This window comes from Stegodyphus dumicola, chromosome 10, assembly GCF_044657685.1.
Source record: "Stegodyphus dumicola isolate Sdum_Otavi_A_Nest chromosome 10, ASM4465768v1".
Taxonomy (NCBI): Eukaryota; Metazoa; Arthropoda; class Arachnida; order Araneae; family Eresidae; genus Stegodyphus; species Stegodyphus dumicola.
The window spans coordinates 40,582,818-40,609,230 of record NC_140777.1 but is presented as its reverse complement, the minus strand read 5'-3'; the positions used below and the strand labels follow the sequence as shown (position 1 = coordinate 40,609,230).

General features: G+C 33.3%; 1 protein-coding gene across 1 annotated transcript in view; it reads right to left on the bottom strand.

The window, feature by feature from the left end:
• The window catches only part of LOC118189229 (uncharacterized), a 691,965-nt gene that overhangs the window by 146,248 nt on the left and 519,304 nt on the right, over positions 1-26,413 (bottom strand). Inside the window, exon 3 of the mRNA XM_085824877.1 lies at positions 22,199-22,334. Within this exon, the coding sequence (XP_085681003.1) occupies positions 22,199-22,334 (136 nt within the window). The remainder of the gene's footprint in view (positions 1-22,198; positions 22,335-26,413) is intronic.

Below are 26,413 nucleotides of genomic sequence, written 5' to 3'. Positions count from 1 at the left end.
AGCTATATGATTTTATGCAATATTTAATGATCGATTTAATGTTGAGTCAAATGAAAACAGTTCTTGCTTCACTACCTTTCTCAAGCCGAAATTCTTACTATTGAACAAGGTAGAACATTTGTCTTTGAGTGGATGGCTTTTTCTTATCTTTTGTCTAGCGTTAAAGATTTTCTTCCCTAAAGTGTATGTATTCTTTTTTTCTGAGTGCGAAGAGTTTCACAGTGATTCGTCTTCCTCACAAAAACATCTTGTCAACATAATTATTTTAGCTTGCTGAATCAAAGAGGTTTTATTTGATAAACTTGACCAGATTATGAAATGTTCAATGACGAAAGCAAATACTCTTTCAAAAGTTAGCAAAGTCGCGTTTCAATTGCATGGTTTTTATAGGTCACGGGAAAATTTGACTGGCTTCAAGCTTGCTACAATTGCGAAATATTTGTCGTTCTTTAATATCATTTAGGAAACTAAATCCAGGGTATTTTGCTGTCTAAACAAAACATGTTTTCACAGCCAGACTCTTCTTTAACATATTTTTGTAAATATCATTCATGTGAGGTGATTATCTGAATACTTTTAAAATACATCTTATCTTTTTTAGAGTTTCATTTGTATTAGTCATAGAATTATTTTCTGCATGAGCAATATGAAACATAGCATCTGTTGCTATATCGCTTTCAAATTCTAAATCTAACGCTTTGTATAAATCTTCAATTAGTTCTTCACTTTCATCAATATCTCTTCATTCTTCTTCATGTAATATATTTTTTATCTCACCACTATTTCTCCCAGATCCACACTTTTCTATGCATAGCTTAGGTGTCACTCATAACTCGTTACTTTTCCAAACTTAACCATCATACTAGTACCACTAGTAACACACATAACGAAGCGCTTTTCAGTTGCTATTGCGAATGACTCTATTATTTTAATACACTTTTCTGCTGAAAACGATCTACTAATTCTTAACATTTTTAAGTTAAAAAATTTACCTTTATTCAAATGAATGTTTATGCTCAAACATCGTCTACTTTTAAGCAATGTATATTCATTAAGCGTCAAGCTACAACCTAGTCCTGCGTTTAACGCTGATGAAATTTCATTTGTAACCTTATAAGGTTTTACTTTATTCTAACCAGTTATTTTTATTTGGCTTTCTTATATCTTCTGATTTCAGTTTTCTGCCGGCATGAAAATTTTGTATGATGTAGACGTAAATTTTAAATGTGTTTCAGACAGCAGTATTTAAGCTGCGTTTCAAGAGTTCAAAAGAGTAGTAGCGTTGTTCCGATGCTTATGCTGAGAGATTAAAATTAGCTCTCTAGTTCGGTGTTTGACACCTTTCAGTTTATACTGATATTTCTCGTCTTGGCTTTGCTGCGTGCAGTCGATTTAGCGTTAATTTAAGCTAAGGAGTCAGTCATTAGAATTCTTAATTTACTAGTGATTTGTTACATTCTTATTTTCAGTTACGTAGCCACAAGTGGTGGTGATTCGTGAGCACGAAGGTTGTGCATCTGTTTATAACTTAGATTTAATAAATGTTATTTAAACCTTTCTTCTGCAGTAATTTGTTCTTAAAGACATAGCGAGAGTTCGCTCTTAGCCTTCAACGTAGGGTATAAGAGTGTATGCTCCCCAAAGAGTACACGCAAATTCTATAACTGGGGCCCGAAACAGTATAGGGCAATGGAAACCTCTACAAGTGATCTGGTCCCACCCACGCCTACAGCACCGGTGACTCAAAACAACCCTATGGAAGGTTTTGGCTACATTGTCAACACCATGAGAGCTTCAATAAGACCCCAATGCCTATTTGACGGAAAAGGTTCAGCAGCAGATTTTATGGACCAGCTGGACGACTACTTCTTTTTTTATCCAGTGGACGAAATTCAAAAAGTAGCAATTTCAACATCAGTCCTCCGAGGATAAGCCTGGAGTTGGTACACAGGCATCGGCAAGTTTCTACTGGGAGAACCAGGTACGCAAACGTACACGTACGAAAACTTTAAAACCGCCCTGCTAAAAGCCTTTCCAGTCGTAAAGAATCCTGCGCGGTTAGAAGCCGAACTGCACAATTAGTACCAGATGAACGGGGAAGACCTCAAGAGCTTTATTCTATGTAAAATCCAAGTGGTTAAACTATTGTATGGAAGAAAACTTGAAGAAGTAATTCAAACCATCTTGTCGATATTATTCCCAGTGCAAGACTATAGAAATAAGAAATCCGTTGATGTTGGAAACTCTGTTTGAGCTGGCCACAAAATACGAAAGCCACCGCATTTCAAACAACGAACGCACGCAGATGTATCGGCAAGAGTATAAAAATTTCTGCACGCTTAAGCCAGACGAACGACGGCAGCGGAACTTCGACCGCAAGAATTTTCACCAGAGAGAAATAATTTCATTTTAGGTACGGACTTCCTCAAAGCAGCGGAAGGAAGAATAAAATTTCAAGAGACCACCATCACGCTGGACATGGCGAAGGCAAAATCTGAGGAAGTGAAGTCTCCAGCGCTGGAGCTAAGTAATTTGAAAGAGGACGAAAAAGAAAAACTTCAAAAGTTGGTAAGAAAATCTGAAAATTTACTTATCGAGACCAACCTGGCCTCACACACGTTGTAAACCATTTGGTAGATATTGGGGATAATTAACCCTGTAGGGCTATACCCTACAGGTTCTTCAAGTTAAAGAAGCCATAATTAAAGAGCACGTCAGAGAAATGCTCAAAAATAAAATAATTTTGCCTTCTAGTAGCCTGTTCGCAAGCCCAGTAGTATTATGTCGGTAGAAAAACAATCCACGGCGTTTTGCCATAGCTTACAGGAAACTAAATAACATGACAAAATATCCGGTATACCCCTTACCATTTATAGAAGAAATAATTAGACAAATAAATTCCACAAAATATATGACAACGTTAGATCTTACCTCTGGCTATTTTCAAATCAGTGTGAAACGGGAGGTTGTTAACAAAACAGCGTTTATCAAAGTCTGGCGTGAACGCATTTTTACGCATGCCATTTGGTTTATGTGGTGCCGCCGCTACGTTTCAACGAGCTATGGACATAATTTCTTTGGACAGTTCTCGAAAAATCCACGCACATCTATCTAGACGATATAATCGTCTGGATACACTAGATGTATTATACTGGCCGTACAAAAATTCCGTGTATATTTCGGAAACTAACCGGTAACAGTCTACATTGACAATGCTGATATTCTTAGATTTTAGTCAGGTAAACATTTATCACCTCGCTTGATAAGGTAGGCATTGAAACTGCAGAATATAATTTAGTCTTGAAACATTTACCAGAGAAAGAAAATATCGTTGCTGATGCTTTGTCTCACGTTAAATTAGACGAACAGGGGAATCGAGGTAAATGCACAAAGCTAACGTCAACAATCTTGGACTCGCGAGATACCACTATCGCTGAACTAAAAACGGATCCAGAATTTAAAACACTTACGTATATTTACAGGACCCAGATAACTTTGAGCATCCAGATTCAACAGCCATAAGAAACAGGACTGCTCATTATGAAATTATCGATAATCTTTTATTTTATTCAAAAGTTACCAATGAAAATAATGAGCTTAAGGCCGTCATCCCAACAACAATCTAACGTATTAGCTTCTTCTAATATATAAAAAATCATACGTAAACTGTCAAATTGAATCAAAGAAATTCTGCCTTTACAACTGAAATTGCACCATTTATTAAGCACTTTAATAATTATTTCGAAACGAGAGAATTAAACATACATTAAAGTTTCTCTGAAAGATAACGAAATTTATGCAAAATAAAAAACTCCTTTATAGTCGAAGTTTGAAACTTGCACCAGAATCTCAAAAGTCATGTTTAATTTTTTCTGTCGTTGTTTAGGCAGTCTAGTAGCAAATTCCACACAGCTGTCAAATCTGTTGCAGATCTGAATAAAGGAATGTGACTCTTGTGCGGTATTCAAAGTATCATCAAGTCACATTTCTTTCGAAATAGTTGGAGTCTTCTGACACGCATAAATAAATAATAAATTACGGAGTAGAAAACAGGGTAATGGATTTAAGATGCAAAAAAGGGATGTTATTTAGTTTCACTTGGGGAATTAGCCACAATCATTGTTGTTTTCTGACAGAAGAGAACGTAGCAGTCAGTTACAACAGAAATAGTGAATTTTTTTTTCACATTTGGATTCAATAGATCAACACTGATCCGAATTTCTCGATTTATTCTAATATTTCTCCTACTTGCGTATTATTCCGTAGATGAAAATTTTACGGCGAATGTGGAGATCAAATTTAGGCACACCTGCATTGGCTATTAATTTCAGTGGCAAGTAGGTTAATTATGCATTTTGATTTGTAATGTAGTAAGTTAGCTTATTTAAGATTATTTGTGTATGGCAAAGTATACGAGGGTTATTTGTCTAGGGGAAGGAGTACTTTCTTAGTGAGTCAAGACACAATCATTAATCTACAAAAGAAGCAATTTTTGTTTTGTAATTGCGCCTAAAATTGTTTCTCGAGAGGCAAAAAGTACAAGATTTTCTGATTTCATCGTCCGGAAGCAGTTTGGTTTTAAATGATTAAATTATAATGAATATTAGTAATATTTTAGACGACTTTTTATTGTTTAGAGGCTATGTAAAAGATTAAATTTTGTTTTTACAGAATACTTGCAACTCATAGTGACGAGATAAATAATAATGATGACGATAATAATAATAAAACTCTGTATATTATTTTGGGGAAATATTTTTGTGACAAGAATTAAATTAATACTAGGTTCGATATTCAAAGGCATTTATGTTTTCAACCACATTTATTATTTATGAGCCCACCAGCGGCCGAGCGGGAAAGTCGCTGAACACTGGTAGTTCGTTCCGAGGTTCGAATCCCGCGAACGGGCTGGCTGCATGGGCGTTTTTGTGGTTTTTTCCACGTGTAACGTGTATACGAGCCAGTTTCTCTTAGAAAGTCCTCCACGAAGGCATCCCTCCCCTTAGGTAGATAGCCGTCGAAGCTTTGCCATAATCACATACACACATTTAATTCATGCTGAAGGAAAACAACTTGATTCATTCGCTTTTTCTACTACTCGCTTCTCCTCGCTTAAAGTTTTAAATCTGAGTTTGAATTATTGGTCAATGCAATAACCGAACAAGAGACAATGAAAGTTGGCTAGAAGTTAGCATACCTTTTTTTTAAGACAGATCTTGCTTGATTCTGCCGAAGCAAACTTTATAGAACTATTGTATAACAGTAGGCATCACAGAAAACTAATTACGTACTCTGAAAGAATTTGTAGTTAGTAACGTAAATTATTTCAACGATTGTTTTTAATATTTATTTAAATTATCCTTTTACTTTCCTCTTTATCGAAGTCTTTCATTTAATCTGAGTGAGTAAGAACCTGAACACTAGTAGTTCGTCTCTGCTAACTTTGTTGCTCATTGAATAAGATACATACACGGAGTATTTGCAGTGGTGTTTATTTGTAATTTTAAGACCAGTTAAGGAAAATGAACTGTCCTACCCTTTGCTTTGTATATTACACATTTATTCATCATCGAAATTTACAGAATTAATACACAGTTAATTTTCTCACCATTGGAAAGAGAATTTAGAGCGGAATATTTTCAATATGTCCGCCATTTAATTTCACAACCACTTACAAGCGTATCTTTGCATCTTCTCACAACCTTTCAGAATGCGTCTTCCGAACTTGCACAGCAAAACTGCACAATAAGAGCCTTGACGTGCACTACATTTACCTGCTTCTTTGCGAAAACCTCATCTTTCGGAAACTCTCATAAGAAGAAATCATTTGAATTAACATCCTAACTATGTGGTGCCATTATCTGCCACCTTCATAGACTTCAGGAGACCGATATGACATTACAATTACACTAAACATGTCACACTGAAAATCAAGAATAACATTTGCAATATGTGGGCAGGTTCCGTCTTGCATGAGCCACTGAGTCTGAGACCTGTTGCCATTTTTAAGTGTGCGGGCAACTTGATGGGCGCCGTCTATTCTTCTCCAACATAGAGCCAGTAGATTTCTATTTCTGATTAAGACTGTTCGTGGTCAGTCTGTCTGCAAGAAACCCATGTGGTTCCAAAATGTGCGCGAAAACATCGGTTATATCGCCACTAAACATTTCGTTTCTTCAAAAACATCGTAACTTTCACCTTCTCCCGTTTCGTCCTCAACCGGCTGTTAACCATCATCTTACAGACTGCTATTTCGTGACAGATCTGAGTCCGGCACTGACTTCTCCTGATATCTACCGGATTTTCCACGAACAAAAGCATCCGAGCAATGCCATTAACATTCAGTATATAACGTTAAAATTTTATTAGGTAATTGAATGACATGACATTTTATACGCCAGCCTGTAGTTACGAGTACTTGCACAACTGTCTACACAACTAAGTTAATCTAATTTCTAATGTTTTCTCCTAATCCTGTCAAAAGTATGTTGCAATACGAAACAGAAGAAACCTTATTTTGAGATGCAATAAATGCTTCTAAATGTAAATTTTTACATGTTTCGCCGAAGCTAACATGCTTATTATTAAACGAACAGGCCAAACAATATATTTACAAGTTAAGTTTCTTTTTTACCCCGAGAACATGCCGGTCCAAATATTTGTAAAGTCATTAGGTTATATCAATGCAGCAACGTGAAAAATGTGCTGTGCCTTTGCCGGGATTAGAGCTTCGGACCTCCCAAATATGCGTCGAGAGTGCTTTCAGCTACATCATGAAGGCATGTGGAAAAGGAGGGATAAAATACTTTGCATACTTCTTCTTTCATGTTATTATAACTTAGCATTATTTAATGATAAATACATTCATTACTTGATTTTTATAACAACAATGAGTTAGTACACAGTAACTCAATGTTGCACTGTGCGCAATGTTGTTGAACTCAATGTTGTATAAGTAACTCAATGAGTTAGTATATAGTATTTGAATGTTAGCAACACAGTAACTTTCAACAAAATAACAGTACGTGATTCTAATATTTCTGAAAAAGGAAGGAATATTTCCCATGCAACGTCTGCACATAAATGTACACGAACTTTTGTCCACACGTGGTTTCAATACTGCCATAAAATTTCACTGATAATCGACATAGATAAATTTCAGCTGCTTTTATAATACTTTGATTTTATGCATTTGCAATTGATAGATAAGGTGATTTGTTATTCTTTTAACTGAATTTATTACTACGTTTTTAAAAATAAAGAATTCCACTTCGCATTTCTTTGTTAAAATCCCATCGTATAAAATATACATTCATTTTACTCTTTGGCAATTTGCCATGTATATGTACATGTCAATTTTTGACTACATTTGTAACAGTTATCCTGTTTAAAGTCTAGTAGTTTATATTGTTCTTAGTGTGTTTCTGAAGTAAATGCCACAAATAAATCACTTTATTTAGAACAATGCACAGATCTAGGTTTGAAATTTGTACCGCGTTTTTTACTGCTAGGTAAAGAAATAACGTAACTGATATTTAACTGAAGTAACACTCATTAATCAGTTATTTTAAATGACATTTGGATATTCAGAGTAGAAAAGCGCTCGAATTTTAAAATAAATTACGATCTTAAAAAGGCAATACGAGGAAGACAACCTTAAAATTTAGGTTTAAATTATGTCAGATTATAATATTTGTAATACTCAAAAACTTAAAACTGTTTATTTTAAGAAAAATGACTGAAATACAGACTGAAACTAAAACATTTGATTAGAAAATAATACTTTCTGTTTTGAAAGGAAATGACTTTGTAAGCACTCAACCAAATTCATGGCAATTGTGACCACGTTTTGGACCATTTCATATACTTCCAATGAATAGAAAGAAAATGAAGAAACGTTTGTTTGTTTAATTAAATGAGACGATGTATATGCAGGCTATTTGTGAGTGATGACTTCGCTGAGGACTTTATAAGGAAAACTGGCTCGCATCATGTTTCACGTAGGAAAAGTCACAAAACTTCCATGCAGTCAGCCTACTCGCAGGAATTTGAACTCTGTGGAACTACAACTGTTCGACGGCCGTTTTTCTTATTTGCATGAGATACACCTGAAGTTTTCTTATTAAATTTGTTTCAGTGGAACTTGCAGAATATTTTTCAGTTTCATCATATTTTAAATCTTTACATGACAATTAATTATATTATATTTAAATTCCATTACATTGCGTTTAAACAATTCAATGCATTCTACACCTTAAGAATTATTATTTCCAGTAATATTATTTCTAGTCTTTATTATATCTTTGTGCATTTGAAAAAGTTTTAAATTAAGGAAGTGAAGATAAACTTGTTAAATTTTAACGAAATACTCTACCTGGTATTTCCAATTTTAATTTTAATACTTGTTATATGCCATAAATTCTAACGTCTTTTACAAGTAATACAGATATGTGACGAGTAACACAAATAGATGAATGTGTGTAAAGTTATCGACTATAATAGTAAACACAGACAATGGAAACATTCTACTGTCTGTATCCATATTATAAAATGTTTACGAATATGCAGACGATACGAGAATAAACAAAATGAATTCATATACATACATACTTTCTCAAACTGGGAACTGAAAAAATTTTAACTGCTGAAAATTTCATTATTTTGAGAGATTATCGTTGAATTTTTTTTGTTTTTCGTTAAATTTCAAATGCCATACTCACAAAGTGTATTATATTATTTAGAATAATTTCTTTAAAAGAAACGTTTAATTACTTACACATGATAACAAACGAGAATGAGTCACACCATTCAATAAAATATGCAAATACAGACTAGTTAGCAGTTATGATATATTTATACAAATCTCGAAGCATTATATTTTAAATTATAAGCATTCCACGGTTATTTCACATTTTACGTTTTCTCTAGCATGTTAAGAATTTAGAATATTAAATGGGTTTAATTTGCAAATTTTTACACAAATTTATTTCAGAATATCCTAATTGCTTAATAAATAAATGAAATGTAGCAAAATGTTTGAATTTTTAAAACAAGATCATACAGATTATAATAATTAAGATTTTAAAAGTTAATTTAAGCCATTATTTGCATCGTTAAGTTAAAAGTTAATTTAAGCCATTATTTGCACGATTAAGCAGCGTAGTAGAAAGTAACGTAACATCGAAGAAAATTTCTAGCAGCTATACTGTCGATCATAAAATGAAAATAATTATCAACATAATATAAAAATGAAATCTTCTACCTGATTTTCCCAATTTTCGTTATGTTACATATCATAAATTCTAACACTCTTTACATTGGAATCTGTTCATTCATTAAGACAAATAGAATATATTTCACAGTTAGAGATATTAATAATCTATGAATCTACGTTATGTAAATTAGATACGGATGGCAATTATTATAGATTCGGTGAATGGAAGTTTGCTGAAGTAAAAACCAGCAAGCAAGTAATCATAAATATCATCTCGTCTCGCATTTTTACTTCCTTATACGAAGTAAAGGAAGTATTGTAATCGAGAAAAATTTCGAGTTTCGACGGAAACACTCATTTTGACCGCTCTCAAATCCAATTTAACGATGCTTCTGCGTGCCATCTGTACGTATGTAAAGAGTAAAAGACTCTTTCCCAAAACGGATTGTAAAATGGATTTAAAATGGATTCAGAAGAGATTTTTTTCGTGACGTCTGTACGTACGTACGCAAAAACGACCTTATAAAGGTGAAATTGTGATTATGGAACTGCTATGACATGTAGCATATATGTATATGTATAACCACTCTGTTACCCGAACTCACCCAGTTCGCATAACAGAGTGGCTCAGATCTCGCACCCATTTGGCTTTGTGCAGCAACTACGTATCAAGTGTTGTTGAAACAATTTTTGAAGGCCTTCAAAAGAAAAAAATACACTGAAGGCCTTTCTCTGGGTACTGCCAAAGCTTTCGTTCACGTCTGGCTTGTCACACTCATGTACAAAATGCACAGCCTAAAACTCCTAAAGTTCATTGCAAACATAATTAAATCGTACTTGACAGACAGTCGTTCGTGTTTCTGGCACAAAATTTACCCGTTGAACTATCTTAGCCGGCGTTCTACAAGAGTCGCCCATAGAACCTACTTAATTTAAAAGCTACATGAACGATATTCCACAATCGGCAAACACCCCTTTCGCAATGTACGCCAACTACACAGCGATCCTGGCACACAATGCATTTCTTAGTCCAGTCATACAACACTTACAAACTCACAGGCAATTCAGAATTGCCTAAAAAGACAAAAAATTCAAATCAGTGTGAGAAATCATTTGCGGTGATGTTCACCAAGCAGAAGAAACTAAACAATATTTCAGACTTTTCCGAATTTCTCTAGCCTGTGATAAGCAAGTCACTAACCTTGGAGTGATCCTGACAAGTTCACTGACATGGATTCTCACACAATAGGTCTATTATAAATATGTTTCGAGAGTATAAAGCTGAACTCTTCTCCTTAATTGCTCAAAGTAACGGTTTATCTATTGATAACAAGTTACTCATTTATAAGTCCATTCTACATCACATGCTATGTTATACCGGCCCTGTATCGACATATTAATGTAGAGCTTATCGAAAATGCCTTGAAAACTGCACAAAACTGTGTTCTGGGACGGATTCTAAATACTTTGTGGTATAGAAGAAAAATAGGATTCATGAAGAATTAAATATTTCATGGTACAATATCTTTTATTTACAACTGGCCCACAATTTTCACAACAATCAACACTCTATTAGTAACGAAGCATTTAAAATTTCGAGCTATGGTGTCAGTAACTCTATTAACAGCAAAAAACAATTTATATATATATATAATATATAGTTCAGCACCATAGAATGGCACTTTTTGTACCGGTTATTTAATTTTTTGTTCAACATTGTAAAGAATAACTTCAATGGATATAAGCTATTTTGCCGTAAGCACTGAAAGAGAACATTTACTCGATAGGTGTAATGCTTTCTGCGCTAGTACCCTGGTGCTACATCTTTCGATCTGAGTGCCTATATCAAAGAAATGTGTGGCCACTACTCGAAATAAAGTATTTTTATCTTCCACGAGTTATATGTTACCATCCAGCAAAACGTAAAATAGTTAGGTTTTCTTTTCAATTAATCTGTCTCTTATCGATTAACAAACTATCTGAAAGCTATTGAAAAGCATTGAAAACAGTTTTTCATCCCTGTTAGTATTAATTACTATATGGAACCAGTTAAATCCTTACATATTGTTTCTTTTTTGATACTTGTTTTAGTATGCTAAAATACCACTTTTACAGGAATTATCTTCGTTTCTTTCAAAACTGAAGATGAAAAATTACGATAATTCGTTCATGACAAAATTCATTAATTGATAGTAAATATTTTAAACGCATAGTCCTTTCACCGAAAAACAGAAGAAACCTTCATATATTTGTCTCGAATCCATTTCCACTCCCTTTGTTTAGACTATATCAACGTTTTGCTGAGCTATATTCAGTTACAGTAATAGCTCAAACCCATGAGAATATCGGACTCTGAGTTTCTGCGGAGGTAAAATCATAACAATACGCCCGAGATAATTTATTCGCGGAAAGCAAACATTGCGAAGATTACTTTTCTAAGCGTATAAGCTGTTGTATTATGAACAAATACACTAAAGTACCCGATTGTTTCGGAAAGAATTTTCTTCTCTTTGCATACAGCGGATACATCTCTTAATAGTTCGTTTTATATTTTTCTCGCATCAAGATAAAATAAGTTTTTTTTCCTTTCAAATAACAAACTCATAGAATGAAGATCTGCGAGCGCTGTTTAATTGTTAAAATAGATTGAAAAGTTAAAACAAAATTTTAAATTAAATGCATCTCAAGCCGATTATTATAACATACCTGAATGATTTGAAGATGACAACCCGAGTGAAATGCCTATGAACTAAAGCGTATTCATATGCATTATTTATCCGAAACGAAACAGAAGTGATGTTGAGTTTAATGCTTCTTTCACGCAGTAGCGTCGTGCGTTTCCCAAATATTTGTATTTATTTGTTTATATTCTGCTTATGCATTTCACTATTGTTACGCACTTATTTTTACTTCCTTGTACGAAGTAAAGGGAGTGTTGCGGCAAAGCCAGCGAACTATTAAAAATAACATTACGCTTTTGTGAATGGCATCACTTACGTTTTTGTATTCATAAATATTTTTGCTTATTCTATACTTTATTTTTATGTTAGGAAATAAATAAGCATAAAATACTATCTCCTAATATCTGGTTCCGAAAAAAACCATTTACGAAACAGGACCTTGAACATGTACTTCCTACTATTGGATTATTTTTGCTGAATTATTTTACTTCCAACATTAAAACTTAGTTTTGGTTTTTGTTCCTTTTTACTACTCGGGCAATGGCGCTGACCGGTTAAGATGTAGACAAAATGTCACAACCGAAACGAAAGCGGAAAGCCGTGCGAAGTAATGTTTCCCGCTTTTCTACTGCAATTGATACTTTGAACGATGATTTATCAATTGAGAAGGTTGAATATATTTTTAATCGCTTAACAACTGCTTTAAATGACATGAAACTAATAGATAACGAAATTCACAACTTCCTTTCTGACGATGAATATGAAAGTGAAAACTACATAGATACCAGTGAATGCGCAATTTTCAAAGCACGAAAAATTATTCAGAACAAATAATCGCCTACTTAACTTCTGAATTAGTACAGTTCTTACTTTCAATTGTTACGTGTAACATCTTCGCTTTATTCACAACTGTAGGAAACACGAAAAGTTAGTGGGTGAGTTACATGCCACAGAAGTAAATCAAACTCCTATTTATTGGATACAGACCGTTCAGAAAGAATTCTTTCCTTCAGAATATGAAGCTCTGTTGACAGGAAAATCAATCCCTAAGAAATCAAGGAAAAAATTTAACCCTTTTTTCAAGAACAATATTATACTTCTTGGTGGTCAACTACAATTTTCTTATTTATCTCATGCTGAAAAAAATCCCATATTATTGGACAGTTCTCATCATTTTGCAAGCCTACTGATATGCCAAACACATTTACGAATGCATCATCTCGGTGTTCGGATTGTACTTTCTCAGCTTCATTCAGAATATTGAATATTAAGAGCAAGACAGGCCAATAAAAAGGTGATAAAGACTTGCCTTCCATGTAAAGTACTGAAACAAAAGAGAAATGAACAGATAGAAGCTCCATTACCAGCTGAGCGAATTCAAAAGTCATCTCCTTTCGAAACTACCGGAATTGATTTTGCTGGACCACTCTACGTAAAAAATAATAACTCCGTTACAAAAACTTATATTGTCATCTTCACATGTGCTACAACTCGAGCCATCCCATCTGCTTACTGACGTCTTTCTATTTGCATTACAACGTTTTGTTTCTAGACGTTCACTTCTTCATACAGTGTACACTGATAATGCTACAACTTTCTGCGGCTGCGGACAAAGAGCTGAAATTTTCGTGGGATACTATATCCTCTGGCAAGGCACAACAATTCTATGACTACCACAACATCAAATGGAAATTCATCTCCCCCCACGAGCGGCTTGGTGGGGAGGATGGTGGGAAAGAATGATAGGCTCAATTAAGCCATACTTTCGGAAAACATTAGATAAGTGTCTTTTGGATGACCCTGGTTTGATCACTGTATTATGTGATACTGAAGACGCTCTTAATAGAAGACCGATTGTCCATGAATACGGAATAAAAGATGACTATGAGGAAGCTTTAACACCCTCGCACTTCCTCATCGGAAAGAAATTAACTACTATTCCTTCCAGCCCCACAAATCCTGAAATAAATTTAAATCATATGTAGAAAAATCGTCAACATTTGATGGACTCCTTTTCGGGAAAAGATGGCAAAAGGAATACGCTGACTACCAATAAGTATTTGGACACCTGTGATAGAAAAGAAAAACTAACTTTATTCAAAATCAATAGTTGGTGGAGCCTCCACGAGAGGTAATTACAGCGTGGACCCTCCAGGGCATACTTTCCACAAGTCTTTGTATGACAGCTAGTGGTATTTTCTTCCACTCGGCTTGGAGAAGACATAGAAGTTCCTTCACCGATTTTGCGCGGGTAGTGCACCCCTGAATTCGGCGATGCAACTCGTGCCAGAGGTTTTCGATAGGGTTCAGGTCTGGACTCTGGGCAGGCCAGTCCATTCGATGAACTCCATTGGCACCATACCAAGCCTTAGTTAACGTCGAAATATGACAACTGGCATTGTCGTCCTGAAAGTAACAGGGTTCCAACCCGTAAAACTGTCACAACGTAGGAAGCACATTGTCATTCAAAATAGTGCAGTAGGCATCGGAGTTGAGCTTACCATGAATGGGGCCAAGGGTCCCAGCCCATACCAGGAGAAACACCCCCAGACAATAATTCCACCTCCACCGAACTTGACTGTTGGCACAATGCATTCTGGCAGGAGACGTTCTCCAGGTAGACGCCAGACCCAGACCCTGCCATCCGAACTGTAAAGGGTGAACCTTGATTCGTCACTCCAAAGAACCCGTTTCCACTGATCTACGGTCCAATTTTGATGTGCTTTGCACCACATTAACCGAGCAGCGCGGTTGGACACGCGGTTGGTTGATCAAAGGCTTATGGGCAGCAGCACGACCATGAAAACCAAGCAGATGTGTTTCCTTACGGATGGTATTCATTGAAGCAATACTCCCGGAAGCCTGTTGAAACTCCTCGCGGAAGAGGGCCATCGGTTGGGTGCGGTTCTTCCGAATTTCTCTGGACAGCATTCGTCAGTCTCTATCTCCCAGTTTCGTTGGTCTGCCGACTCGGGGCACACTCCGACAATCACCGCTCACCTTCCACTTCTTAAAAACATAGGCCACTGTCGATTTTGGGTACTTCAGATCGCTAGATATGTCCCTGAAGATCGTTAGATATGTCACATTTGTTACATCCGATAATTATACCTTTCTCGAAATCAGAGAACTCCGAACTGCGAGGCATCTTGCATGCGACTAAAGCCGATGCTGTTTCCTACACGATATATACCGGCGGAGTCAATGACGTACCTTAGGACCGCAGATATCGTCATTTGCATAGTGTCCAAATACTTATTGGTAGTCAGTGTAACTGATGGACTTGCGTACATTTCATGAAGTGCGGAATCCATCTGAAACAAATAAAATCCGGAAAAGGGACATTGTCCTGCTATAAGAAGATGTTTTGTTTAACCGATTATTCAAGGTAAGCTGAAAATAACATAAAAAATTGCAAATTTTCATATTAAACATCCAGGTCGATTTTTCACGTTCGGGAGTCAAACTTCTTGTATTTTTATTTTTTAATAAGAAGTATAAAACTGTCTGAAGTATAAATATTAGAAACTGGGAGACCACATTAAGAATTAGATTTCCCTATTTGTCCAAAATCAGTTTTTTAAAAAAAAATTTGGAGCTGCAAATACATTATTATTTTCGTCATTTGAGACACTTGTATAATTGGAAGTCTATGACTACGACCAACAATTGCGAAAATAAAAGGCAGGAGAAGGTTCGTCGGTAGGTTTATATATATATATGCATATATGGTACTGATGATTGCAATAAAAAAAAAGGTGCACAACTAGATGTTATAGAAGTCCCATATACAAAATTTCAACATTCTATGGCAAATCATTTTTAAGTCATGCGAAATACATTCGTACTTAGGTACGTACAGACATCACGAAAAAACATTATTTTGAATCACTTTTACAATCCGTTTTGGAATAAACAGGCCTTTATTTTGTTTGTACATACATACTTCACGCAAAAAAGTAGTCAAAAGGGATTCAGGAATCGTCAAAATGGATATTTCCGTTGAAATCTGAAACTCGAGAATTTTCGCGATTACAATACTTTCTTTACTGTGAACAGGAAAGTAATAAATTACAAAAAGTGTGACCTTCATCTGACTAAAACAACGATATATTTCATATTAAAATCGGAGATCATATTCAGAGGCCTTACACAAATTCTTAAATTTGTACATAACTATAAGTAAAATATTAGTTAAGAAAAAGGTTCCTGATGTTAAGAGATTATGTGACGTAGATTTTTGTGCGGATCATTAAAAAATATTCGTAAATTTTAATTTTGTTTTAAAGTGGGATCTTATTTATAATTTCTTATAAAATTCTTGTTCTTGGAAACACTGTCAGACTTCAGTGTTTTCAAAACAATTCGTAATATTATTTGAATTATTAAAAATGAAAGGTATTTGTAGTTTATTGAATTTTTTGTGATTACGATTTTAAAGTAATAAAATTTCAGGAGAATATTAATGACGTACTACTAAAATTACTTGCGTGCAAATGTTTTTTGGCGTACCAAATGCAAAAAAAATTAAAAATACACAAAATGATAAACACATAAGTCTATCAAAAATAATAACAATGAATAGTATTTACGAAGAAAAGTCAACCTCGAATTATTATAATTGGACCAAAGGGGCGTTAGCACAGAAGGGCTATTAAAATTAAAAATCTTCGTCGATTTTCGTCGAACGGATATAAGTATAGGGATTGGAGGAATGTATAAAAATTAGATTTTGTAATTTTAACTAAAAGTGATTTCTTTAACTTAAAAAACCCGAAAAGATGAACATTTGCGTTATTTAAATCATTTTTATAAATGGAAGTATATGTACACCACCAACGGTTGTGAAAATAAGGGGCAGGTAAGGACTTTTGAAGACAGAATTTGTATATGGATGTTTAGTAAATGTATGACTGTACACTCATAATAGTTGTAAATAAGTGTTTTTATGTAACACAACGTGCTTGGTTTTAATGATAATATTTTCAATAAAACTTGGATTAAAGACCTAAAGAAATTTCCTGTAAAATATATAGTCAAACTTATACTCAACCCCAGGAATTTAGAGAAACAGATTAAAAAATCATGAAATATTTATCATACAAAACGTTAAATTCACCTATATTTCATGTCTTGTGTTGTTTAAATTTTTATCACAAGGTGATAAAGGAATTAAATTAGAAAATTTGAAGATCCATGGCTTGAATAGGGATAGGTGCTTTCTTACATTGCTCGCTCGAAAATATTCTAAAAATATCTACAATTAATTAAAATAAAAAAAGTAATAACAAATTTCAAAGTTTTTATATTACGCCGGTTTAAGGGCGTTTTTTAACGGTTTGTGTGCTATCCTTATTTATTAAATATCATGCACACTGCGCCAAAAAATATTAAAAATATTAAATCCCAATACTTCGATTCTACGACTCAAATTATGCCTATATATTAAATTTTGTAAAATTGGTGCGAAATTTACGGAGAAACTAAAAAATTTAGCTTAGCGTATTGTCTTCAGTTTGCGCCAAGAATAATTTACATGGCGAAATTCTTAATTTATAGCAACCTAATTTTTCTCTCCAGTTTTGCATTGAAGACTAGCCGAAAAAAAAGAGTCATCTTTCCTACTTTCAAATAATTTTAACAAAGTCCATAAACCACATTTGGCGTTATTATCGCTCAAGAAAAAGATGCCAAATTTTAAAACGCGTCAATATGTAATTTCATGTATATTATAGAAATTTCGAATAAAAAATCTCTAATATTTTGCAGGTGTGCCTAAAAATGCATCTACTTTAAGAGGATGTTAAAAATTTAATAGTTTATTACACAAAAAGTTTTCGAAAAATTTATAAAAAATAATTAAAAAACATAAATTTTAAAAATAAAGCATGAAAAATATGCGAATTATATTTGATTAAGTCTAAATTTTGAATTCTGTAAGAAGGAATCAAGTAAGTTTAATAAAAAAAGAGATATCAATGAATATATATCCAATTCAATTAACATTGAGGAGTTAAAACTTTGAGAGCTAATTTTTTAAAAACTACTCGCGCGATTTTTACAAAACTTGGCATAATTTGAGCCGTAGAATCGAAATACGGAAAAAAAAGAGGCATGCCATTTCAGAAAGATCGAATTTTGATTTTATAAATCTGATGAAAATTTTCATCAGATTTTGTGTCAAAATACCTAGGTTAGAATAATGCTACTTATAAATCTAATATATATCCTAAGCCGCGCTTTCGAGACATGAAAAACGCAGGATGAATTTCGTCAATCGGCCCAGTAGAATGGGAGAGATAACACTGTCCCTTTTTCTTTCCCAGTGTTTAAGGTTCTTCGCAATTAAACCACACAGAATTCAGTTCAGTACCAATATCACAAAACATTTAAAAACATCATATCTTTAGAGATTCCGACAGACAAACTCGCGCGCTGGAGATAATTTTTATTTATTTATTTATTGTTTTTTGCATTACAGTGTTGCCATTGCTCGCTTTGAAATCGTTGAGTTTCTTAATCAAAAATTCGTTAAAGTTTCGCAAGGTATGAAAAAATAGATAATAAAACAAATTCAAAATACAAAATTCGGGCTTCCAGGTGCCCATGTTCGGATGGAGGATTACGTCATTCAAAATTTGATGGCTCTAGGTGCCGTCGTTTTTTCACAATACGAGAAACATACACACATTCATGCAGATTCTGCATTATCGATCTATTATTTAATTTTTTAAATAATATTTAGTGGCAACAATTTTAAAACTGATGCGCCGTTTATTCCATGTCGAAACTAATAACCCATCTCGTCTAAGCCCCTTTGGGCTAAAAATTAAATTTTTAAATCAGTGAGTGACAGACAATATACTACAAATAGGTAAAATATTTAGTTCGGAGAGAAAAATCAGTTCCACGGTTTTAGAAAAGGTAAGATTCAGTCTCAAGAAGTAAACTAGGAAACTGTGTTTCAATAGAACACTATCTAACACTTTTCAACATCTGAGAGGCCAATTTATATTGTCCGTTCGTGTGGACAATTTCCAAAAGAGCTAGAATGGAAATAACCCGTAACAAGATCCGCTTAAAGCGCTTTATTTTGATTCTGGACTATGCTCGTGAAAGTGGTTGTTCAACAGACATTTTTATTCACTAGACAGAAAAGTGAACAGAATTTATACAACTTAAAAAATAAAACAGCCACTGATGCACTTACATAAAATAGCTGTTTCAAATTTATTTGTTGAATTTTACATTTCGTAGTGTTTATAAGACGCAAAAATGGGAATTTGAAAAACTTGTTGATCTTGTACAATTAAGATTGTTAAACAGGAAGCATACCTGCGGAGAAGTAAAACTTGAACAGAATTTTCATTTTACTTGTTATTAGTTAACGTGTTTTATTACTTCCTTCATAAAACTCTTAAAAATTGTATTTTGTATAGTCAAATATTACAGTACAATATTCCAGTCCATTATTCGTGCATTTAATAATGTTTTAACACAATATGAATTTGTCATTTTAATTATTTTGCGCGGTTAAAGAAATAAGAAAATAAAATTAATAATAATGATAAGAAGAAAAAAATATTTTTCATAATCAATTTGGAACAAAAGATATTTCTTGCGTAAATAATTTTTTTATCGTAATGTAGGTATAATTCCAAAACTGCTATAGCACCTTTATACAATTAAAGCTATTTTTCTAAATTCTGAAAATAATAAATTAAAATTAAAAATAAATTAAAAGTTGCATATTAATCTGAAATGTCTTCTTTTAAAGTTTCATTCAGTATTTATGGTCACGCAACTTTAGTTGAAAACAAAATTCATGAGTTTAAATAAAAGCGAAGCTATAAATTTAAAAAGAAAGAGCTAAACTAAGTCTTTCCAAGTAACTTCATACTTAAATAACAAGCTTCTTTAGATGAAAGTAAAAACACAGAATAAAATATAAATAAAAAACGGTAGGGTAAAAATTCACCAAATATTTTATACAAAATTTTATATAAATAAACAAGCACAGGCGAAATTTACTCCACACGATTTAAATAATTGTACAGTTTACTCCAATATGCTCCTGCCGTCTTTTGTAGAATATGATTTAATAATTTTACTGATTTCGTTTTTACCCTCCAATTGAATTCATAACAATGAAAGTTGAAATGGAAAATTTAAAACTATTTTTAAACACTTTCATTTTTTTTAATAAAGACAATTTTTTATGTGTTTCTGGAAAATAAGTTTGAATGAACAATACTGAATGAGAAATTTAAAATTCTTATTCAGTAACGTTAAAACTTAAAATCACGTTAATTCCAAAAATCCTTTAATTTCATACAATGAGTCAAACGAATTTAAAGGTATTGTATAATAAGTATGTTTATTACCAGAATTGTGATTTGAATATTTTAAAGGTTACTTTGATGCATTTTCAGATATTTTCTACACATGAATACACATTGCAACTCATTCAATTAGTCAAAAAAATTCATGGTCTAAAAATCTGACATTTTCTTTGATTCAGGAATAATTTTTCTTCTCTCTTCTCAGAAGAATATAAGCATATTCACAAAGTGAATGAATAATGATATAAACAATAGGTAATATATGACATCATTTGATACAAGAATTTTTTTTTTTTTTTTGGTGGGGAGAGTATTTTCTTCTCATTAAAAAGTTAAGTTTGACCTGCAGCATTACCTTATACCTTACTATTGATGCAGAACTGTTATTCTGTTCAAAACATCACGTGTCGTTATCAGTACAGCATTCTCTTATTTCCGTCCCTTTATTTCCGAAAACATAACATTTATGCTAACTAGTACAGTACTAGTGTGTCAAGTTTGCTCTCTCACTTACTCTCTCTTAAATCTTCAGGCTAGACTCAAAAGAAAACTGAAAAACTTTCGTTTGATGGTTGGTTTGGTTCGATTGGAAAACATTACGTTGTTTTCGGGAAGCAAGTGAACAAACCTATCGAATTGCTAAAAGGTTTTATTTTCCTTAAAAAAGGGGTCTTTTTGTTTAGGCACCTAATTATTTAAAATATTTTCCGCATTATTTTATGAATGGTATGGATTAAAGGATGTCCTGATTTTGAAGTTTTTATACATCGGCTCAGGCAAACTGGAAAAGTTCGCAACAAGGGGAGCCCGCGTTTGATAGCTAACCCGGTGTAATAAGAGAATTCGTTCTCTAATAAGAAGTTCAAGGGTGTCGCATTAATTAAGAATACACTGTGCATTAAATAGTTCCGTCCATAACACAATATTCCCAGGATATCTTATACAAGTCGCAATGTCCAAGGACATACTGAGGATATTCTGAGCATTATGTTCTCAGAACTCCTGAAGACTGTAATTTAACATACTCAGGATGTCTTCTTTAAGTCACTATACCCCCGAGATATGGAAATATATCCCAAAAGTATTGATTCTCAAATGTTTTCAGGATTTTGCCATTTAACATTCTGGTGATATTCGTACTGCATTTTCTGGAGGACCTTCAAACATTTTGAAGAGTTTTATTCTCAGTTCTTTTATCAGTTTTCGAGTTTGTTCGAGTATCATGGTAATATACTAAATGGGACATTAGCACTCGTTAGATTACATTAAGGGAACTCCGGATGTCCTTAAAATGGGCTTAGTAGAATTTAAATCCTTACAACAGCCCGGGCACAACCGAGGGAATTTAACAAGGATGTGTGAGGATATATTGGGATATATTAAGTACTAGCTAGAATGCATTACAGGAGTTGTGGATGTCCTGATGATGTAGTAAGTAGATTTTAAATCCTGACAACGTCTCACACACTGTCGAGGGGATTTAGCAATGATATCCTGGGAAGCACTTGGAAGGATGCACTTGGGAGGATGTGTTTCGGAATTCAGAGCAATATTGCAGGATGTCTTGAGTTTGAAGGCTGATCCTGCGAAAAATATCTTAAAGACATCCCGAGGAGGATTTTATGCTATTTGGGTCATTATTCAAACAATGGGTCGTTTTAAAATCTGAAAATTAGATTTCATTTCATGGTTACTACTTTTATCTCATTTTATGGTTACTGCTTTAAATTCAAAGGACCTATACCGAAAATAAGAGAGTGTGGAAGAAACATGGAAACAGTAAGGATAACTTAAACTGTAAGGATATTTAATATGCATTTCATTCACTGCATTACTCAATCTGTCTATCTTTTAAATTATTATTAAACTCAAATTGCAAACCTTCTTGTTACTTGATTATTGATTCTTCCATAACAGAACATTTGGATACAACACAAAAAGGAAAAAATGATTTCACTTACCATACACGCGCACTTCTTTCTCTTCTCTTACTGTCTGGAAAGAGGGGGCTTCCGCGGATACTTCGCACCGGTAAACACCCTCCGTATTAAGATCGGTACGCTGCAGGTATACGTGACCGAGTGCTGACTGTGCCAACTAGAAGAGAGAAGATATATATGCTATGCTACAGGACAATTTGAACAAAAATAATGATAACAGAATGTAGATCGTAAGAGATCTACCGTGTACTTACTCGTCATAATGGTCTGGACTTTTTTACCCTATTTCTGCTCTTAGATCATACAGGGTAAAAACGGAATAAAGTGATTACCGGTTACATTAGATGAAATAATAACTGTCTGTTAATAAAAAGCCTGTCTTTGTAAAGATAAAGTTAGTCGTCAGATATTTTATGCTTATTCATTCTTCGGCAGAATAATTCCTCAATAATTTGTGTCACATACCAGCTTAAAAGGATAGTTGTAAAGCATATTTAAGCAAGAAGAAATATTACACTAAATTAAAATAAGGGTAACATTACCTAGAATCTACACTGAAAGGAACTTTTTTGCATTACATTTATTCTGTGTTGTATAACTGCATAAGCCTTTATTACATAATCTGAAAAGTGTGGCTTTGTTTGGAAACTGAAAAGAAGAGATATTTAATATTTGGTAGCTGAAAAAGTACTGTGTGCGTAAAACGTGATTCACCTTGTTAAATAACTGGAACAGGTCTTAATTATTTACAGCATTGCATCAAGCGGATTTCTTGTCATGTTGGAATAAAAATTATTGGCCTTCATAGGAAGCATTTTTTTAAGTATCGCGGGCAAGCGATGTAGTAAAATAAATACAAAACTAAGTCTTGAATAATTAAATCATTTCTATGTTAAATAAGAATACAAGATTCAACATAGCATTAATTTAAGAGGAAATAATATCATAGATATATTTTTCCTACCATTTAATTAGCTTTGGAATTTTAAAATCGCCATTTTAAATATAACATGTTATATTTTTTTATTTTCAGTTTCTGAGGATTAATTCTTAAAACACTCGGCCTATTGCAACTGCTTATTTAAAAATCTGTTGCGTGTTGAAATGAAATTTGTATACAAAGATCAGATTGCAATCTTTTTTAAATTTAGAATTTTAATATTTTTTATGTCTTTTATTTTTAAAAATAGAAATCGTAATCTTCTGAGGTATTAGACTGTAATCTGTAGATATCGGATTGAAGTTCTTTCCTCTCTACTTCTCACTCTTTTAAAAAAAAATTATGACTTAGTGTTGTAATTTTAATACATATTACAGAGCTTAAACAGGTTTTAACCAAAAGCGGTTTGAAGTATAATATTTTTGAAATGCTATATAGTACTATGCACATGGTATTTCAAAAGCTATTTCACTTAGCTAAAATATGCTAGATTTAATTAATGTCTTACTTTACGAGAAATCACTTTACTATTCTGTCTTTTCAGACTTTTGGGTAAAAACGCATATCTGCAAAAACGTGCCTTGGCAGTACTTTATTTTGATTCTTAATATTAACCCTCTAATGTTAATGAAATATTTCGCGCCTTTGGAAACGTTTATATGTGAATGCAAGAACAATAAAACTTCGGCTAAATGTATTTTGTGTGGTGCAGGGCATGTGCCAAACTACAAGGGTTATTAGCAGCTTCATAAACGACAAGAACTATGAAAAAAGAATAAAATGAAGAACATTGTGAATAAAAAATGTGAGAAAGGGAAAGAATAAATAATGAAGAAAAAGAGACTAAATTAGATGAAAGTGAGTTTACTAAGCTGAATAACTCAGCAATGACAGAAAACACTGACGCAAAAAGCTAGAACGTGACAGTTCCGTAGCCAAAAACAAAAAATCAACCACATTGGCTGATCCTAATATAACTAAAAATTTAAGTCCATAATGGAAAATTAGACATGTTTCTTGCTGACTTCAACTGCTACTCAAACCTTGAATATTTAATCATCATCCTTAGAAGCAAGTTACTGCAAGGTGGCTCCTTTTGATCCAGACTTTTGCTGATATAATATTTCGTCTTCGGACGAAAGAGCATTTGTACATTTAACTAGAGTAAATGGCATTAAAGTAAATACTAGTCGCTTATGGAAGAAAGAAGATCGAATATCTAAGAATGTGTATATTACTGGTTAAGTTTGTCATGAATTAGTGGGTTCTAGTTTGATTACTTCATTATTATTTTCCGCTATAAGGGAAACAATCGCAATCATAACATAAGGTTGGAAACAAAACAGGAACTTCAAAAATTCGAAGATAAATGAAAAATTGAAAAATGTATGAAAAACTACTCTATCTAATTAAATAATAACCTATTTAATTTTGCTAACTTAATTGATGTTCACAAGTTATAACAGTTTTATAAACTGCAGATCGAACCTTAAGTTACAAAAAAGTTGCATTCGTTTTACCTGCAATTATGCATTACTAAGGAAAGGAAGTTTATGACGAATTAAAACAGTTTTATACAAACGTAAGACGAACGGATTAAAGAAAGTGAGAGTAAGGAAAAAGAAAAAAGATGAAGCGGTAAATTAGAAGAAACCAGATTTTATTCCACAACAAAAAGCTAGCCGACAAAAAAATTCAGGGAGGAAACTTTTCATTCTTAAATGCAAACCGAAAGATGGGAAGAAAATCGCTTTAAAAGTGAAACGAAGATAAAATTCTAACAAGACTTTATCCCTAAGAAGAAAAAGAGAAAAGAGGAAAATTTGCAAAAACCAAACAAATAAAGTAAAGCAGAAAATAAGGAAAGAGTAAAAGTCTGGCTTTGTAGTATTAGCTCTAAGAATTCCTTTGAGATCAAGGTATGAAACAGAGTTTCGTTTTTCTCTTTTTCTTTCCCTTTTTTTTAACCACAGACGTTTCTTGACATTAAACAACGTTTGATCAAAAGTTAATAATGCTTTTCAAAAGAACTCGTTGTTCAAATGTAAAAGAAAGGATCTGAAACAGCATAGAATTCAAATTAAACAACAATTAATGAAATTACGTTTATTTAAACCAAATTAATAATTTAAGTTAACATATAAGAACCGTGTTTACTTGTAAATAAACGCACGTTATATTCAGATGATAAAAAAAAAACCCATTTTCTAAGGGTTCAGTGTTGCTTCAATGGTCTCAGCAGCGTTGTAACGGCGATTTTATCTAACATGCAGGGGCTCTTAAAAGGAACGAGATATTATTTGCTTATAAAACTGTTTTTTTAATATATTATATTTTAATGTTAATATAAAAACGTGTAAATCCAATAAAATGGGAGGAAATCCTTTCAAGTAAAACATTTTATATGTGCACGATACAGTCATTAGGTTTATTCGAACCAGGAAAGATGAAAAATGAGCAATGCCTTTGCCGGAATTCAAACTCCAGACCTTCCTATTACTACCCAGACGTACTTTCCAGTTAAACCATACATACATGTTGTGAGGCGGAAGGGAAACCTTACAGCACTATCTGCAAATCGAATGGCACACATAATTCTATTGCTAAATGTTATGCACAGCGCTGCTGTTGTACAGTTTGCTATTGAATTTCTTGCAAAGTGATAGTAGAGGCTGCTCGTTCGGTACCTTTGACGAATAAATCCACAAAGGTTGGGTTTGGAGATCTGGGAGAAAAATTGCAGAGCACGTTAGCTTGAGCAAGATCGGATTGCGGTACTGAAAGTGCCAGAATGTGGGATCATAAAATTTTCTCTTTTACGTACCATTTGATGTATGGCGTAATCGAGCATTTAGAAATAACAGTTTTGCAACTAAATAAATTCAACTTCTTTATGAAACACACTGTATGTGCTGAGAAGTTAAGGTGAAATTTACCTAGAGAATTATGGAAAATAATTTAATGTTTAAGCGTATATATGCAAATACCACTGAAGTGGGAATACACTGCATAACGCATTTCGTTTTGGATTAGCTCATTTACTTATTTTTCTCAACATTCCATTTATACGAAATGACTGAGTAGTTTCAGTTGCAGAATGCGTCATAAGCCTTCTTCAGTTTGCCTTCGTCTGTTGTGAAACTGAGATGCACTATAAAGATAAATAAATGCCGGCAATACACTAAAAATTATCTGTATTCATATCATTCTCTTATTTTCAAAGCTCTCAATGTTTGTTTTTCAATCTACTTTTCCCACAAATGTAAATTATTTAAAATGGTTCCTACAACGGCAGT